General features: G+C 44.1%; 1 protein-coding gene across 1 annotated transcript; it reads right to left on the bottom strand.

The window, feature by feature from the left end:
- Positions 1–525: 525 nt before the first annotated feature.
- LOC131878025 (POU domain, class 4, transcription factor 3-like) lies at positions 526–16943 on the bottom strand. The gene is made up of 5 exons (XM_059223924.1): positions 15716–16943; positions 5628–5882; positions 2405–2703; positions 2142–2291; positions 526–2045 (listed from the first exon to the last, which is right to left on the bottom strand). The coding sequence occupies exons 1-5, from the start codon at positions 15944–15946 to the stop codon at positions 1712–1714; spliced, it is 1269 nt and encodes a 422-aa protein (XP_059079907.1). The 5' UTR covers positions 15947–16943; the 3' UTR covers positions 526–1711.
- Between the last annotated feature and the right edge of the window lie 1696 nt (positions 16944–18639).

Below are 18639 nucleotides of genomic sequence, written 5' to 3'. Positions count from 1 at the left end.
TTTTCCCCCTTGGGAATTTTGTCCTAGACTGTCATGAAACTAGTTTAATGATTGGTAACCTTTATGAACCCGGTTTTTGTATCGGTTTTTGAACCGAGCTTTGGCGTTGGGTATGGAACTCAAGGGGCTCGGTTTTTATTCCGGTTCGATTTTTCTTGTTTGATCAGTGAACCTGGACAGACTGGATTAGCTCTTTCTCTTTAGATAGTGATGATTGGATTCGTCACGAGGATGGCTCCGGGATTTTGGATCTGAGACATCCCAAGAGAATCAGATACTTCCGCGTTGGTTGGATCTCTGTGATCAGCTCTCGGAACAAATTTTGACAAGATTTACTCGCAGAGACCAGATCGGCAAAAGATTCAATTTGCAGCCAATCTCTTTGACATTTGCCTTTTGTCGTAGTGAATGGAATGAGCGAGTGGGGAGCTTTAAATATAGTATCATCATCTAATGCACGTACGGGGCATATCATTTTTTGTAGGCGTTCCAATGATTCATACCATTTTCGCAGTTTTGGCAACCTATGTTCGTAGTGATTATCTTTATCTTTATTTCCATTGCAATTGATATGATTGATGGGCTGATGAGGAGATCACAAGAGAAGGATGTAAACAGAATATGAGAATCATGAATTGAGCAAAACAGGTGGCTTGTCTAACCATCGAACGTTAAACAAGAATAGGAAGGTATTGGAACAAAATCGGGACATAGTTTTGTGTAGTCTGTTTGTATGTAAGCTAGTGAATAGTCAAATGATCTGTCAGCGAGTATGATGATTATGATGATGATGATGATGATTAACTGGTTTGAAGTGATCAGTGCGAAAAAAAACCAGTCACACCGATGTTTCTCTTCAGCTGGAGTGTAAGTAAATAAAGTTCACTTTTGGAAGAGTTCCAAAGTAGGACTGGGATATGAGTGGGTAAACGATCTTTGGTACAGATTTGACTAGATAGGATGGTTCCGAGTGAATAGGATGGTTACAATAACAATGGGAATGATTTAACTAATAATTGGGCATTATTCTTACGAAAGGCAATTGTCTCGTGTGATTGATTGGTTGGTTGGTAGGTTGGTTGGTTGGTTGGTTGGGTTGTTGATAGCAAATTCAGTGACCCTCAAGTGCGAAGAGGATCAATGAAAAGCTTGACTCACAAATTGTTAGGGTTCATCCGAGTGGTATTGATAGGTTGTTGTAACATGGTGAGAGATAGTTGTTCAATCGTAATGATAGGATGATATGAGTAATTTGAGTGGTTCATTTTGGTGTTAGTCGCAAAAGTGATGATGATGATAATCATAGTAATAGTAGTAGTAGCAGTAATGACTTGTAGTTTGGTCTGTTTCCACGGCATTTAGTATTGACTAAGATGGCTCGAAAGCGCCCTCTTTCTCTCCATCATTTAGAGTATTTCTTTGGTTGGTTGTAGTACAAGACAAGAAGATTTTTTCTTCATCTTGTTCAGTTTTGTTAGTTTGCTAAGCGAGCTCGTCCCCACCAGATGTACGGTTTGGACTAATAGGGATCAAAGCATTCCCGCTTGACGAAGACATGATCAGAAACGATTCCGCTTGGGGTTCCTCCATGGTTGGGATGGTGAGATCCACTGGACATCATGACATACGGATCCCCATAAGGTGCAGGATTGGATATCAACGAGTTGGAGGCTTGGCTGGAGTTGAATGGACTTCCCCAAGCGGCGTTTCCTCAGAGACCACCCTGTGCGGCGAACTTCATTCGCTTTTGCTTCTGCCGTTGGTTGCAGAACCACACGCGTACCACATTCTTTTTCAGGTCAAGTTTCTCGGCAATGGCGGCTATTTTCTCTCCGGATGGGCGTGGCTGGACGGCGAAATACGCCTCGAGCGACCTTTTCTCGGGGGCTGCGATTGAGGTCCGCTTTCGTTTCTTTTCTCCAGGGGGAAGGACACCGTGACAGCCATCGGGATCGCGCTTGGCAGCCTCGGCTTCGTCCAGCCACGCACTCAGGACAGGCTTCAGGGCGATCATATTGTTATGACTGAGTGTCAGAGATTCGAACCTTCAAGGAGATCACCAAAGAAGGGGTCGGGTGAAAACGTGATTTGGTTCACACACCACTGAACAGATGGTAGACTATGAATAGTTAGACTCGTACCTGCATATTGTGCTTTGGGACAAGGCACCCACGCCAGGAAGCTTAAGATTGGCCAGGGCTTTGCCGACATCACATTGCGTTACCCCCAGTTTAATGCGTCTCTGCTTGAAGCGCTCTGCAAAGGCCTCCAACTCTCTAGAAATGAACGGACTGTTCAGAAAAACAAGCGATTAGTAATCGTTGGCCTTGAAGGAGTGATCCAAGCACCTAACACCTGGACACCTGACAAAAACAAGTCACTAATGATCTGGACGGTTACTTACCTTGGGTCGGCATCCACGTCTTGCATTGGAACAGACGTGGTATGATGGTGGGAGTGGTGATGGCCAATGGGTGGGTGAGGGGACATCATGGAGGAGGGGTGAGAGTACATGCCCATGGCGGCCAATTGGGAGTGATGATCCACGCCTGACGAGGACATACTACTGGGCGGAAGAGGGGTGGGTGTGGCGCTCATGGCTATGGACACAGGATCAATGGCTGGACCTCCGGCACTGCCCGTGCTACCGCCACCCGTGGAATGAGGGCTACCCAACATCTCTAAGCCACTCATGTGGTCCATCTGAAATTTAAGAAAGATAACACCATGTAGTGAAACTTACTACCATAAAGGAGTTTGGTTTGAATATATACTGTAAAGTGAAAATTGTTCCAATGTGGATCGGTTCGTCCAGAATTTGTTCTTTGGATTCGTTCCCCTTTACATATGTGCTCTAGATGTATTTGCGGTGTTCCCCATTCCCTTTCGCTCAATTGAACGAAACGTGTCGAATCAACAACATTTGCCTAACCCTTTTCTATCCTCCTTCTCCTTCTCGTCTCCTTCTTCCCGTTCCACGTGAAGTGAAGCAAGAGGCAATAAGAAATGCTGAGAGATGTTCCACTACGTTCCACTTGGACATGCTTAATGTCCCACGATTTGCCACCTCGCGTTTCCATTCCAATTTCGGGAGAAGAAACGTCGTACAGCAATTAAATAGTCGTTACCCATGTTTGGGGCTTGTATTACCATTGTTCTGTCTGTCAATCCCACTCGCCAAGCTGACATACATTTATAAAGCAATTCCTCATGAATTTTGTATCTCTGGCAAATATAATAATCGCACTTTAGAAGCATTCTTCTCCATGCTAAGTAATACCTTTGGACCTGTCCCAATGTATATGTGTGTATGTGTCCTCTTTGTACACAATAGGGGGGATCTGCTCAATTGAGTGGGAGCAGGACCCATCTCTCGTTCTCGTCAGTTCTCGAAAGGGAAATCTCCCTTGAGATTTGCCCACATTCACCTAGACAACTCAATGCATACGCACCCATTTCCAGAACCAACGTTGTAAGTAGTAGGCTACACACACAGGACGAGAGTCTGCAATACCGTAGTTTTTAGGTAAGAGGTAGCTGGAACTTCGAGTCCCAAAGAAAGAGACCCTATTCTCGAGGACCATCTGGTAGACGTATGTAAGTATGAAAGAAAGAAAGCCGCCGCATGCCCCTCGGTCGGGTTTTTAGAGATCCTATTGTCATATTATCCAAAATGGGTTCTTGGACGGTTGAGCCTAGGGACCACACTACCATGCCTACGCAAATGGATGGATGAAGGAGGATTGGTACAATATGCCAAGATGAAACGGACCAAGTTTTGAAATGGAAATGCTGCCAAGCAGAGATGGAGAAAACCTGGAACCAGGGAGCAATCGCACGCTTGGAGGTCGACTCACTCCATTCTGGATTATTTCAGAAAGACAACTCTTGTCCCGTTTTTCATCATAGAGTTGATTTTGAACAACCTTATGGTTCGTTTATTCAATTGCTTATTTGTACATAGCTGTTCTCGCATGGGGATTCTAATTTTGCTGGGGCAAAGTGAACATGACCATCTGTTGGCTAGCACTGAGAATAATACCTTGACCACATGACAAGTCAAACTGAAAACAACATTCTTTTCATAAAACCATTTCCTTTGTCAATTGCCAATAATAAACTGCAGTTCATCGCAAATTTTGGGAATCAAAAGCTTACCACAAAATTTGTTTCCCTCAGTGCCATGAAATCATCTCCAATGACATTCCCAGTCCCATTCATTTTCCATCCTGTGCAGAGTATTGTCAAACCACCACCGTCCCCACCACCACAGCTACCATCACGAAGACTCCATTGGAAACACATTGGAAAACAGATGAGAAGGAGGGGAAGGGATATCGTCATCAGCATCCACTTCATGTGAACGATCTCAATCAAAGAAAAAGCAAACATTCCGGGCCTCCTCACAAAGTGTCAACTATTGGCTAATACTTTCGACCATTCAAAACAATTTTGTGATTATCTTAAGTGGATCAAAGATTCACTGTCCATCCTGTTGTAATCCCTCTCGAGAACAAGTCAAGTTGTCCATTGATTTGTATGGGGGTATTATCAGATTAGAGATCAGCAGACTCCGACGACGACGACGACGACGATGATGATGATGTTGTTGTTGTTGTTGTTGTTGTTGTTACTGTTGTTGCTCTTGATGGTGTTCAGTGCTCAGGAGAGATGGGAGGGGAATTTGAGCACCACAGAGATAACTAGGGACAACACCAAAAAGGCACCTTTTGGGGATGCTCACAATGTGGAATTATCAACTCTAAAGGTGCTCCTCTCTTTATGATTACGATCTTAGGTCAGCATAGCTAGTTTTTTTGGTGCAATCACAATCCCAAAAAAGGTTTAAAAACAACAACACAGATTTGTGTTAATCGATACCAAATGGAAGAGGGAATTGAACACCCAGCCTGAGGCCATTTCGGTGGTTTGGGTTTATTTTTGTTCCATTTTGAATGACGTGATTAGGGTGAGTGGAACCCTGATGACGGTGGGTCCATGTGCCAACCATTAGCGGCAGATTACGGGATCGGAGCTCATGATCAAGCTCCACAACTTGCTCCACGTTGTTGATGCTCGGCTTCTGCCGAAGTCGGTTGTGTGTCGTTTTGAACGCGATGAACTCACTTGCGGGATGGGACCCTCGCTCTCCAGTGGAAGTAGTACATTATTGCACTCGATAGGAGAGAGTACGTAGTGCTCATCGTTCTTGTCGTCCTCTTCCTTTATGGATATGAGGGATCCCAAGGGTTCATCAGTCGAGTTTCTCGTACAGATGAGGAGGGTGGAATCTCGCTTACGTACAAAAAGGATGTTAATACCAATGTTTCTAATCCCTGGAGAGATCTGAATGTATGCACTCCACATGCTGCACTACCCGGGCGACTACTCAAAAATGTATTTAAGGACGAAGATCAAACGTGAAATCCTCTGTGAAACCAGACCATTGTACGTACATACACAATAAAAGAGCACAAATGCTCGCAATTGCTAATCCCGGCCAGTCTCTTTCTTCTCCTATTCCCCGTCTGAGTCATGCGAAACGCGAAGCAATAAATCAGAATTCGTCTGGGTTTGCTAGGTGAATTGTCCGATTGTCCGTTCGTCGGATTTGTGCCTCTTCTTACCTGATGAATCCGAGAGTTCAGGGACAAGGATCCGCCTCCGATTGTGGATCCGCCCGAAGACACACCTGACACAGGAATGCCTGTGGTGTACATCATGTCAGTCTTGATGTGAAACCCACCGGAACCCACGCCCCCTGACGTAGGGGAGGGCAGCGAGGTGGTACATGACACTGCGGGGTGCTTCATCTCCACGACCAAATCGGCTGCCGAAGCTCGACTTAATAACGAACCGTCGTTGAGGCCAAAGAGCTCAGGCTAGAAGTGAAATTTGTTCTAAACTGATTAACCACCAAGTCATTTTCTTACTTTCTTTTAACTTTGTCCGCTTTTATGTGCGACTGTATATCTGTATATACAGTGGCACATCTGAGGTCAGCCTTAGGAGGAGATAAAAGCCCGTTTCAAAAACAAACATTGACCTGGTCTCTGAGTTGTATTTATAGAGAGAGAAAGAGAGGAATCCTTTGATCTCTAAAGAATTCCATCTCTTCCACCATTTTGGAGCTTGTCCCAAGCGGTATGGCAAAGGCAACAAATCTCTTAAACCACTCTCCAACTTGCTTTAAACCGCTATCGATCAGAAAAACTCATCCTAGTCCAAGTGGATTCGCAACTCAACTGGGTCTCCTTCTTTCGGGGGGATTTCCTGTTTTGTTTCCTTGTCGTGAATTCCTCATGAATCATTGATGGCATTCGTACGCATTTACACCTCATTATTATTTAAAAATTGCACTTTCGTTTTCGTCTTTACATCAGACGTTTAGGTCTTAAATATTAAAACCTGCGTAACTCCCGTGAGCCGCCCACCAGTCAAAGGCCACCAAGACCCAGCTGCTTTGGTCGTCCTCCTCATTGGAGCCTTTATTCCCTCCCCCCACCAACCAAACACGAGGACCGAGCTGTCCTATTTGGCCGACGGCCAGCAACCAACCAGCAACCTACAGCAAGCATTCAACTTGAGTTGAGCCGGCTCCGATTCTTTGGTGGGTTGGTGGGTGGTGGCTGAGAAGCCTCCTTTCGACCGAGCCTCTATCGCCATTCCGAGTTCTCTAGAGGCCACAACTCGAACAAGAAACACAAGAAAAGAAGAGGAGGACGGATGAAGGAAGGAAGGAAGGAAAGAGGGAAGCAAGCAAGCAAGCATGCATGCATGGTGGAGGCCAGGATGTGTCGGCCACACACACACGCACAAATACACTCATTTGGGAATGAACCCTTGGCCCTTGTTCGGTTTCTTCGTCTTGTTCCTGTAAATGAGCTCAGCAGCTGTTTCTTCCTGACAGTAGGTAGAGGTTTGCGTCCAACTTGTCTGGACCACCTTTTTCGGGCGACCAGGGAGGTAGAGCCAAAGAAGAGCGAGCAGCTGTTTTCTGCTCCCAACGAGGATGAATTGCCCTTTTGGCTTTTGCCTTTCAGTCGGACTTTTCAAAGCGTCTTGAGTACGTACTGGCGACATCGTCCAAAATTCGTGGTCCCCTTGGCCGAGACACAAAGGCTTCAAAGAAGCAACCCATTTCTTGGGCACATTCAAAACGAGTGGAAGCTTTGAGCATACAAATATGAAATCCTGAACGGTCTGAGCCCAATTGGGTCAGAGTTATACAAACATCGACACTAGGCGTACTGAAGTTTCTCTTCACTCCTAAAGTCGGTAGCTTGCCTTGTGACTAACAATGATTGAGGGCAAAAATCAATATCGGCTCCTGGCTCTCATCGGAGTGAAGACTAGTTTCGAACTGTCCAGTCGACGTTACACAATACCGCTCAAGTTAACCTTTTGCGCGTTTCAAAGAAAGGGCTCCTTCAAAATTAAGGGCGGACAAAGAAAAAATATTCACAGGCTCGTGGCATGGAAACGTATGTATGTACACTTCGGCCCTTCAGCCATTGATACCACACACTCTTCATTTTCAACAAAGCCCCTTTGATTATAAGGGAGACTTTAGTTCCATGGCCCCAAGGCCCATTAATCTCTTTATAAGAGACGGGTCTCATAGGTAGTGGATGCAAACAGGGGCTTAAAACTGAGATATTCTCTTTCTACTGTAGATAGGAGAACCCTCATTTCAAGATGGTTGGGTTCTTTGTCTTTTAGGGTTATCCTGCAGGAGAAAAGAATCAACAAAGACCCCAAGGTTGTTAAATTTGTATGATTATACTTGGTTTTTAATCATCAGTTCTGCCTTCGGAACCGACGAAGGGACCTTCCGAGACCCACTTACTCACTTTGGATTACATGGGAAATTTGGAGCAATTATTGCTCACTCATAGAACTAAAGGCTCCTCAGGACTGTCGTTACTATGCCTTCCGTATCATTACACGTATTTTAGTGAAAGCACAGGTTGCTTCAACTCGTCATTGACCTGAGTTTGAAAAAGCATGAAGTAAATGTATCGAAATTTTTTGATGAATCTAATGTCAAGGGGTCTCGGAGAGCGAATCTTTAATTCAATGTAACAGGCTTGTAACAAGTTATGCGTTATGGTTTTGAAACACTCTACTATAGTTTCTTCTGACTCGAGAAAAAAAAAACAAAATGCGAGAGATAATGGGTTTGGATCAACGAGCCTTCAAAAGTTCGATAAAGATTAGCTTCTAAGTGTTACAATAATAAAAACAACAACAACATCAACAACGACCACAACCTCAACCGTTCTTGCCAGAATGAAAAGGGCCCTCACTCACAATTCATCAGGCACCTCGGTGGTTTATTGACGACTACCGTCGCAACAAAGAATGAATTAGACGCAATTTGTCACACACATAGGAATAATGCTCCTGGTAAATTGTCCTATACTTATTCAAAATGTTCCAAACACTCCCATCATCCGAGCTCATGGGAGAGTCGGTATTCGCCGCATTGAGCAAAATTTAGATGGATGGCTTTCGAACAACCAAGGAACCGGCGGTAAAAAAACCTATATTTTATATTTAACATAAGGCGAGCCAAATAATGCCAGTAGAGTAGTGGCTTAGATAACTTGTTATTTTTTTTCCTTGTTTGTGTTTGAAAGTCAATATCTGGTAGAAATACTACCAAAAGCCAACGAGAGGCTGACTGACTGACTTTCTAACTAACTGACTGCATGACCTGGTATAGGGAGTATGAAACCCCATGCAACTTCGTCGTATTCTTCAAATGTCAGTAGTCATCGGGCAAAACAGGCGTTTTCTCAATATGCTCCAAACATTGCCTAAAACCTACGATGAAAAGACCCCTCCCAAAGGGGTTTGGAAAAGTCAATATCTGTTATGGCTCAAGACACTGGCATACAGAGGTGTGACCAGTTTCTGATCATTGAATTGCTCACGATCTAGCGAGCAAACCGTGGCCAATTGTACAATTTCCTCTTCAAATATGCTCGGTCAAATTCGTTCAAAGGTTTTGTTCCATAGCGACATTTCCACCTTCCCAATCCCATGATGTATAAGATCACCACCATCCATTGAAAGAAAAACTAGCAAAAAAAAATTTTGCTTTCATTGCCAAACAACATTTGACCAAATCATCTCAATTTGTCGTTTCAAATGTTCATGTTTAGCCAGTCGGAGCCAAGAATCCAAATCCAATTATCAAAAGTCACTCTGGATGGTGCGAGGTACTCTTGATGCAAATAAGGATGACCATTGATATCCCAAACGTGTGTTGCCTTCTTGTATGGTTGACCCATCGTCCAGAGGTCTCACTATGATTGATCCTTCTTGGTGGAGTATTCCAGGGTTAACATTCATGTCCCACTGACCGTTTGGAACTTGGAATGCACTTCGTTAGCAACGCACAAGAAAGGTGAGGTGGAAGCAGGAGTGTACTAGTTGTTCTTTCGTACGCATCTGCTTAAAAATTAATCAATCAGAGCGAGTCCAGGAGGTTCAGCTGTCTGAGCCAACTACAGCCAACAACTAACAATGATCCACTCACGTACAACCGGGATTACATGTACTCTGGGATACCCAGAGCGTGGATTGAAGGACTTGAGAAAATTCCAAGACATCTTAATGGCGGTAAAGCGAATGGCTCACTTTCCACAATACTCAAAGGCAAGACCTAGCTTCTCGTAGACTACCTTGTGTGCACCAGGCTCATTTACATTGCATTGGGACTTTAAATAATACATTACTTGAGAAAGAAAAGGAGAAAGTTGTTGCACATGGGTCTCGACAACAGACGCTATATGGATTAGTCGGTGCTTCACGATGACCCAGAAAAGGATCTCGTATCCCTGACTTTCATTTCTGTGATGTTCAAAGATCTGTTTTGCAATCACCAAATGTCAACGTAATTTTGTGGAGATGTACTGTAAAAGAGCAGAGCGCTAACGCAAGAGTGAGGGTGTAAGGAAGGTTTGACATTCTACCCCGGGATCTTTGAATGCGGAGTACTTCCCTCCAGTTTGGTGCTATTTTGGATGTTTTATTGTGGGGAGCATTTCCTCCGAGTTCAAGACTTTGAAGGGCTTCCCCATGTTCATCAATATTAATGGGCAGCAGCTTTTTGAAACTTTGACAAACAGCTGTCGCGTAGTTCGTCGTTGGCCTTCGATGGCTTTCCCAACAACTTGAATGCTTTTGGCTCTCGAGATTCAAGTTGGAACATTTTTGTAGATTCAGGGTTCCAAAACAGTTTCATGGATTGTCTCCTCTTGTTTGCTGAATGTATTGGATTTTTCGTTCAATGGATATTGCTTTTTGTGTGCAGGTGGGTATTGCCAAGTCATAAGATAGAAATGAGGGAGTGAAAGTGCTTGGCGAAAGTATGCAAGTGTTAATACTTGATTAGGTGGCAACAACGAATAAAAAAGCCATCTTCCTCCGATTACATGTGCCTACTATACCTACGCTCGGTATGTGTCCCTTGAAGAAAAGAGTGGCGGTGGTAGTGAAGGTTTGCTCACTCAGAATGAGTCTAAGTATGAGTCAGAGTTCAAGTTTCTGTCATAGAGGATTTTTTAATGGGAGAGTAATTAGCCCCCAAAGAAGAAAGTTTGACATTTTGACTCAGATCTGGGACTCTCTTTGATTCAATCCCTCGATCTTGAAGCTAATTTGTTCCACCGCTCTGATCGTGGAACAGAATGTCTAATTTCTCGTCGGATCTTATTTCGATATGCAAGCAATACCGATATTTAAGACGAAAACATTCGAGAATCGAAGGGGGAAGGCGAACACTTCACTAAGTCTGCCATCAATGGCCTCCAAATTGTCAGTATTCAAAGGCTCGTCGAGGCCGGGAAGCCACGAACAGTGCGAGAACATGTGCAACACGTACATATTTACATTTCAAGGAAAAGTGGAAATTAGTACATGCGCCACCTCGGTCACCTTAAGACTGCCAAACCATGGACTTCTTGGGCGCTTCTTGGCTCGTGTTCCTCAATAAAAGGTAAGGTTCGGAGCTAACTGGCTACAACGTTGGCTTTTCAGGAGTCCATTATTGAGCCAATTGCGGAATTGGAACAGAACAAGAAAGAACAAGGAGGAACCCTTCACCTCCCCTTCCGCCTCCTCCTCCTCCTCCTCTTCCTCGTCTTGTTCTTGTTCCCTTCCTGTGGCTTGCTTATCAAGGTATGGAACAAATGAAAGGTTCCATGTAGTAGTAGTAGTGGTGGACCACGACAACAAAAAAGAAGAAGAGAAGCCTCGTCACCGACGTGTTGTGGCTGAAAGGTATCCTTTCCCTAATGTTCTTTGTCATATGTCATGAAAATTGGACCAAATTCTACCTCTTTTACACGGAAAAGCTATTAACTTTTTGCGACTTTTACATGATGTGTGTTTGTAAGGGGTTTTGTTCCAGAAACACAATTGCACCATTCAAAATTGAATGCACAATTGCCTGCCTGCCTCAGAGTAGGTGAGTGAGTGAGTGGTCTTACCACGAAATTAATGGGACTCTTCAGCTCCCGTTTTTTTCACCTTCTCCCCATCAACCACCCATTACCAAGTCAGACTATAATGTACCCATCAAAACCCAGAATCAAATTGCCATTTCCATAGCCAAGTCCGTAATATGTACATGGTACACACACATTCAGTACATCAATAACCCATTTGAAACTGGTCTCATTCAATTGTTTGATGAGGACATAAAGTTCCAGGCTAATTTCAGGGATTTTTTCATTTCTCTTGATTCCAGTTTCCAGGTTCCGAACCCCTCGGATCTCAAAGGTGAAAGAATCTTCCGACTACTCTCGACTTTCTTTCGTTGGGATGTTGATGAACTCTGACAGAACACACAATCCGCTGAATACACGAACGAACGTGCAAACCAGTGTGTGCAATGCACCCCTCCAAAAACCAAAAATCTCATCATGGCATTACTTCTACTATTACAGCCAATGCCAGGGATACACCTACAGCCATCATGAAAGCATACACATCATCGGATGTCAGAGCTCATCCTAGAAAAAATGCGTCCAAATCGGGAAATACACGCGAGGCGACCTGGGAAAAAAACTTCAACGGTTGTTCACATTATGGTGTGCCTTCATCCTGAATCCGTCTACAACAGGGTCTATTTTTACTATCGGTACTTTTCAAATAGGGTCAAGAATGGACGAGTTGGTTTTGAAAGGACTGGCCAGCAGAATCATTGCAATCATGGAGGGTTTAGCACAAATGGTAAAAGCACATATGGCAACTTCGACATCAAGATTAGAACGGCAGGCCGGCTAGTCTTTGGCAAACAATCAACCAGGTGTGCGGATGGTATGGTAGAAGTATGCACATTATCATTATTTTCATCAAGGATCCCCCTTTTCCCTCTTTTGGAACAGACATGTTGAACCAACACACTTGCTTCCACAACAGTTAGTCAAGTCCTAAAAACCAAAGTGGAACCCCGTGGTCATAAAGTGCATGTCAATGAGGAGAAATCACAAAATCCTCTCAAAAAACACCTCTTGTCGGACCAAGTATCTGAACAGTTGGTATGTTCTCCAATGGAATTTGACTCCTGATGACATGGGCATATTTGTGCTCCTGAAACAGGAAGCACATTGTGTTCGTATCAAGCTCCAATTCAGGTAGTATGTGTGAGCAAGACTGTAGGTAGTCTATGCGTCGAGGTTTAATTGTTCCAAACAGGTGTGCCATTCTTGTTGAGTTAGCTACTTCGAATCGAACTCCCCTCGGTTTTGGAAGGGCGACCAGGGAGGACATGAAAGTGGTTAGCAATCATCATCATCACCATCCACAACAGTAACAGTAACAACAACCACAAAGGCAACGACAGCAACAACCAGCGGCCAAAAGGAGGCACAAAAGAATGGTGACTGACTGGTTCTTGCGTTGGTTGTTGAACCACTCGCTTTCCGACGGTCTTTATGTTTTGTGGTAGCCGTGGTTGGACGATATTGTGCTTCGTCCAATGGACACATACACACATACACTTATTCAGCAACAACAGGAACATGTTCAGCCAAACGTCCATTCATCAGGGAAAAATAAAAAGCCAACATGTGGCCAATAAAAGCAATGTGATAGCTATGGCACCCCTTGAATTTGTCCATGTCTCCAGCTACATGTGTGTATGGGTGTGGGTGTGTGTGTGCTTAGTATACGATATGTACGTAAACTAGGGAAAGACAGGGGTTTCGGGACAATAACCATACACGCAAAAGGGTAGTTACAATACGTGATATGCGGTGTGCTTCTCGTCCTGCAGTTGTCATTATTGACCGACGGCCACTGACACGGAGTTTTGGATTATGCATACATATTCAAAAACAACGAGATTTTTTCCACGTAGTGAAGATACATCTCCTTGTCTGCCATCAAAGCCTCTAATAAGCTCTCGAGGGCAATTTGGTAGTTGATCAAAGTGAGGATGATACACCTCTCCACTGAGTCCTTTTTGTGTTCTCGCAGCTGGATCGTGGTTGACTTTGACTTGGCCGTCAAGTTAGCTTTGAAAGATGGTCTTTACTTGCACTGACAAAGCAGGTGTATTATTCGTCTTGTAGGTAGGTACGTAGGGAAGAAAGGTACCGTAGGTGAACGACAGTACTAGCCCACCTCTGACTGAGCACGAGAGGGACAGCTTCTGAAACCTCCGCAACTCCCTTCCCGTTTTTGTGCTGTTTAGGAAGTTCTGTAGGGCGATCCTCTACCAAATCTACGTCTGAAGATGACAATTACCTTGTCATGAATCAATAGGAACGCATGATCACCATCATCTCGTTCGAGAGTACGTACTTACGGAACATAGCGCAGCTTCCGATTTAATCAAAGTTCCTCCATAATTTTAACTAAGGTCCTTAATGCTTCCCTTTTGGTCGAGATTAAATGCAATGATTGATACTATTACTGGTGTGTTGTCAGTAAAAAACCGATCGCTTCCACAGACACTAAGTACCGTGCCATCTTGATCGATAGCTATATTTAGCGCTTATTTGAATTTTTAGAAAACTTGACACGACGGAAATTCAAACGGGGTTTACATAGACTGATTGCTTCACACAATGGTCCATGATGTGGCCTTTGGTCTGTGTGTGTGGTTCAATGGCCACACACCTAAACCCTCTTATTTAGATGAACTTTTCACGGGTTAAGTAAGCGTGAATGATCACCACTATTAACATCCTGGAACTTGTCATGAGCAAATGAGGCCACCCTGAATGGGAAACTAATGAAACAATTAGATTGTGAAACACCCTCAGAGGATAAACATTGAGTTCTCGTCATGGTGGTAGGCAGGCCAATCGTACAAGTTCAGTGGCCTACGCTCTGTCAAAGCATTAGTAATCCCAATTGTCACGCTGAACCACGGTCAGAACATTGCAGACAGACCACCTCCTTTGGTCCTTAGGTCCTCTGGGGTGGGGAAGGTTCAGGTGAGATTTGCTCACTCGAATCTCCAATCTAACGGATACACACTGATCAAAATATGTTCAATCAGTCCCATTGGCCTTGATAATTTATGGCATAGGGTTAAGTAGCTCTTTGGATAGACTTTCTCGTTTTGAGTGTTCCCATTTAGCGTAGACTGTCATCTTTGTTTCAAGAGAGAATTCGAACAGTGCCGAGTGTCGTCTCGCACTCGAGCAAAATAGGGAATGGAATTTATCATGTGAGGAGAAACGCGGAAAATGTGGAACCCGATGGCCGGATGCAGAAAACTCACAATTAGGCATCATTAATTGTAATGAGTCTGCATGATATTGCGCTGGGGATTGCGGATAGGTTTGAGTGATGAATGTGATTTGTCATATTGACACAATACGCCTCAATGGAAAAGCTATTCTGCTAACCTCACTGATTTCGTTCTTTACAAGCCCAGTATCCTTCAGAACAGACCGAGCTTGGCAATCAGTTCCAAGGAGCAATACCTGGGAATATATTTATTTTAGGACAACTCCTTCAGTTCAAGGACGGGCTTCCCTTGAAATTATACGCGTATGTGGTATTCATATATCTCCTTTCATCCAAAATTGTGTCTGTTGAGAGGAGACACGCTTTTGGATGACAAAACGATCCTCATTTAGACGGACCCTACCATGAACTGACTTCTGCAGAACACAGTCGTTTGAATGCTAGTGTAGTGCTTGCTGCCTCTCCCAAATTAGTTATTCATGGTAAAAATCCTACTAATGCAACATTAGATTGGCCTTCGAGGGGTAAAAAGTTTCCAAAGGAATTAGCACAGTTCCAAAAACGAGATGAAGTAAAAAGTAAAGAAACTTGAAAAAAAAACCTTCTTTCTCCGTCATTCCGATTCATGGAAGTCTGAAAGGACTGAAATCTTTACGGAGGACCGAAAATGCCAAACTCTGTTTTAGCTAATTGTTAAAAAGAGAAGAAAAAACACTTATCTCATTATGCTTCCGAATAAATATTTAATACATCCAAATTGCCATTCCTCTGGTGTTGTTTTTACTGACAGAACTCTACCAACGAGTTCCGGCTAAAAGCATCCAGGTTTCTTGATGGAGTTGGTGTCCCTTCAATTTTTCATGAGGAAAGACATACACGACAACAAAAACCAATTTAAGAATCTTCTCCTGTATATCCAGATGCCTCACAAATTTGAATCCTATCCCCAATTCACGGATATCTTGTGTTTGCAAATAGGAAATGAACTCGGACTTACCGGTGGATTGGTCATGCATCTCCTCATGGGATCTCTCATTTGATCTGGGACCCTGTAGGTGGGGGAGTATCTACCACTGAAGCAATTGGGCGATTGACCACTGGGTGAGCCCAAGGGCTTGCTGTTCATCATCATTTTGGCCGCTGAATGCGCAGAATGGGCGTGATGATGATGGTGATGATGAGGATGGTGATGAGGGTGATGCTCGGGAGAGTACATCATCCCGTACATGTTGGCAAAGGACCCCAGTTTTTGCTTCAAAGTGCTCAAGCCACTGACTTGGTAGTGTTGGTGGTGGTATTGGTGATTGAGTGCTTGAAAAGTGCTGCTGCCGATTGGACTGATTGGATTTGGGGTGACTTTGTTTGATGATGGTTTTTGCGATGTGATCACACTGGGAGGGCCAACAACCGAATTGGCGAGGTTGGATTTCGGAGTCTCCACATGAAGACGAGAAGGAACATAAAATTAGGCACAACAAATCACTCAGAGAATGGCCAAACCAAGGAAGCGGTTAAGAGAGGTGCTCTCGGAGGTAAAGTGCAACTGCATTTGAGAGAAATCAACGGAAACAGTGGCAAACGAATCAGACAGAAGGATGATGGATGGGTTTGTGTAAGTGCTGAACTGTGGTCTGTGATAGCCAAGGAGGTTCGGACTCAAAGTTTCTTGGTCTGCCTCGTGATGGAACACGATTGTGATGGGATGGCTTTGAAGCAATATTGCCAAAGCAACGGGTCCTAACGAGTCGAGGAATTTCTGACTACATGGGAGCTCCACAAGTGTCTTGAAGTGGCAAATTGCTTAATCACACTGTTGGTGGTGGTGGTCCGATGAATGAAGGCCGAGGTACTCTCCCGGCGGGATTTTTGACTTACTACAAACCTTTAGTCGGGTATAAATAGTTTATGGGAGCGACCAGCCTCGAGTATGCAGTAATGTGGCCCGGGAATATTAATAACCTCTGCTGACACTGATTAAATTTTCAAGCCCCAATTCCAGTTCGAGGAGCGAAGAACACCAAGACAACGAGAGAGCTGAATGGAGCGACAAACACGACTAGATAGTGGTGGGACTTGATTTTGAAGATGACGGCTAGCACTATTCTGGTGTAGTCACGATCGTTTGTAGTGAGTGTCGAAGGCACAGTCTTGACTGTATGGGCACACTAGCAAACCTGAATAAAGTCAAACGACATGAGTGTGAGTGGAACAAAGCAGGATCCTCTTTTTCGGCAGCTGGGTCGTCCTCCCTGTCCACCGTCTCTTCTTCTTTCTCCTCCTTATCGTCCTCCTCCTCCTCCTTCTTCTTCTTCCTTTTTTTCTTTCCTTCCTTCCTTTCTCTTTGTCCCTCTTCACGAGTTCATTCGATGTGTATGCGAGTGTCTGCTTGAGCGCGGATATTTGCCGAAAAATATGGTTTTTTTTGAAAGCTCATGGCGGCGAAATCGCCCGAGGAGAGTTAATCTTTTCCAGGTTCCCTCCGCTCCGGCTTGTCACTACCACCACTGGACCGTGGAGCATGATTTTCTCGGCCAGGACAGCTTTTCCCTCCCTCTCTCTCTCTCTCCCTCTCTCTCTCTCTTTCTCTCTCTCTGTTCCTGGCAATACCATTCATTTCCCCTCTCTCTTTCTCGTTTTTCCCCAGCGCTGCTTGCCGATTCTCTTCGCTCTCCGGAGCTTGCGAGTTTTTCTCCTTACAAAGCTTAACCGTCAGTCGCGAGGAGAAACACCCTCCGAGATCCAAATCGAAGCTCGAGAGGAACGGAAAGAAGACAATAGGCTACGTATAACAAAGGAAGGAAAAAAAAGAGAGCCGCTGAAAAAGCACCATAACTGAAATCTCAGCCTTCCTCTGCTCTCAAGCTCTCACAATCTTGAACGCAAATCTGACTCCCTTTACTATTATGATTGGTGCGCGAGCAAAGACGCATATTAGGTGGCTTATTTTTAGTCAAGTGTGTGAAATGCACTCTGTTCTTAGAGAGAGAGTCAGTCCCTACGTTTGACCATTCCTATCTTACAATTTCTTCATCAGCCTTATGATAGTCCATTGATTTGCACCTCAAAGTTGTTTACCAACGAAATAAGACCCAGACGAGACGAGAACCGAGGCAACAGAAAGAAAGCCAGCCAGGAATTGTAACTTCTGCTCATTCTTTTTTTCGCCCCATTCCTTTAATGCCAACTTGGGTCTCTGGGGAAATTGAACGAATAATGGGGTAGAAAGATCCAGGAATAATAACGCACTCTTTTATGACGGAAAATGGAAAATTACGAGTGTAATCGACAACAAAAAATCGGTCCCCAGTGTAAATCAACTGTCAAGTGCATAAAACGAAGGGGAATGGGATGGTTTGAATCAGGAATGAATAAATAGACGATATGCCTTTATAGTAGAGATGGTTAGAAAGCAATTCTGATATGATTACCATGACTAATCTGATTCTCATTATTTGTTTCGACGGATGCAATATTGGGAGACCTCACTGGTTGGACACTCGGCCACTTGATTTTAGCTCAATATGTGGACTAACTTACTTTCGGCTCTTGTGAACTTGACTCAAAGTGGGCCCAAGACACCTGAAGTTATGTTGTTGAAACCAATCCGGGAACATTCTGACTAGTTGGAAAGTTGTCGATAAGGGCTGTAGTAGTCTATTGGGTACGATCTTGACGCGATTTGGCACCCAAAACTAAACTTGTTCGCACTCTTTTGTCTTGGAAAGGACGAGTGTCAATCTCTTTAGCTCCTTTGAGGAATACCGAGGAGATCCTCCAGCTCTCCCAGAAGTATTTCAAGAACAGCGGCAAATGCGGTTCTGGTTCGCCATACATTCCATTGAGTGCAAGTTTTACGTCGTGATCTTGGTTTATTTGTCGAAAGCAAGGCACAAAACGATGTATGGTTCGACTCATGACATA

Source organism: Tigriopus californicus, chromosome 3 (genome assembly GCF_007210705.1).
Source record: "Tigriopus californicus strain San Diego chromosome 3, Tcal_SD_v2.1, whole genome shotgun sequence".
Taxonomy (NCBI): domain Eukaryota; kingdom Metazoa; phylum Arthropoda; class Copepoda; order Harpacticoida; family Harpacticidae; genus Tigriopus; species Tigriopus californicus.
This window is presented reverse-complemented; position numbering and strand designations above follow the sequence as displayed.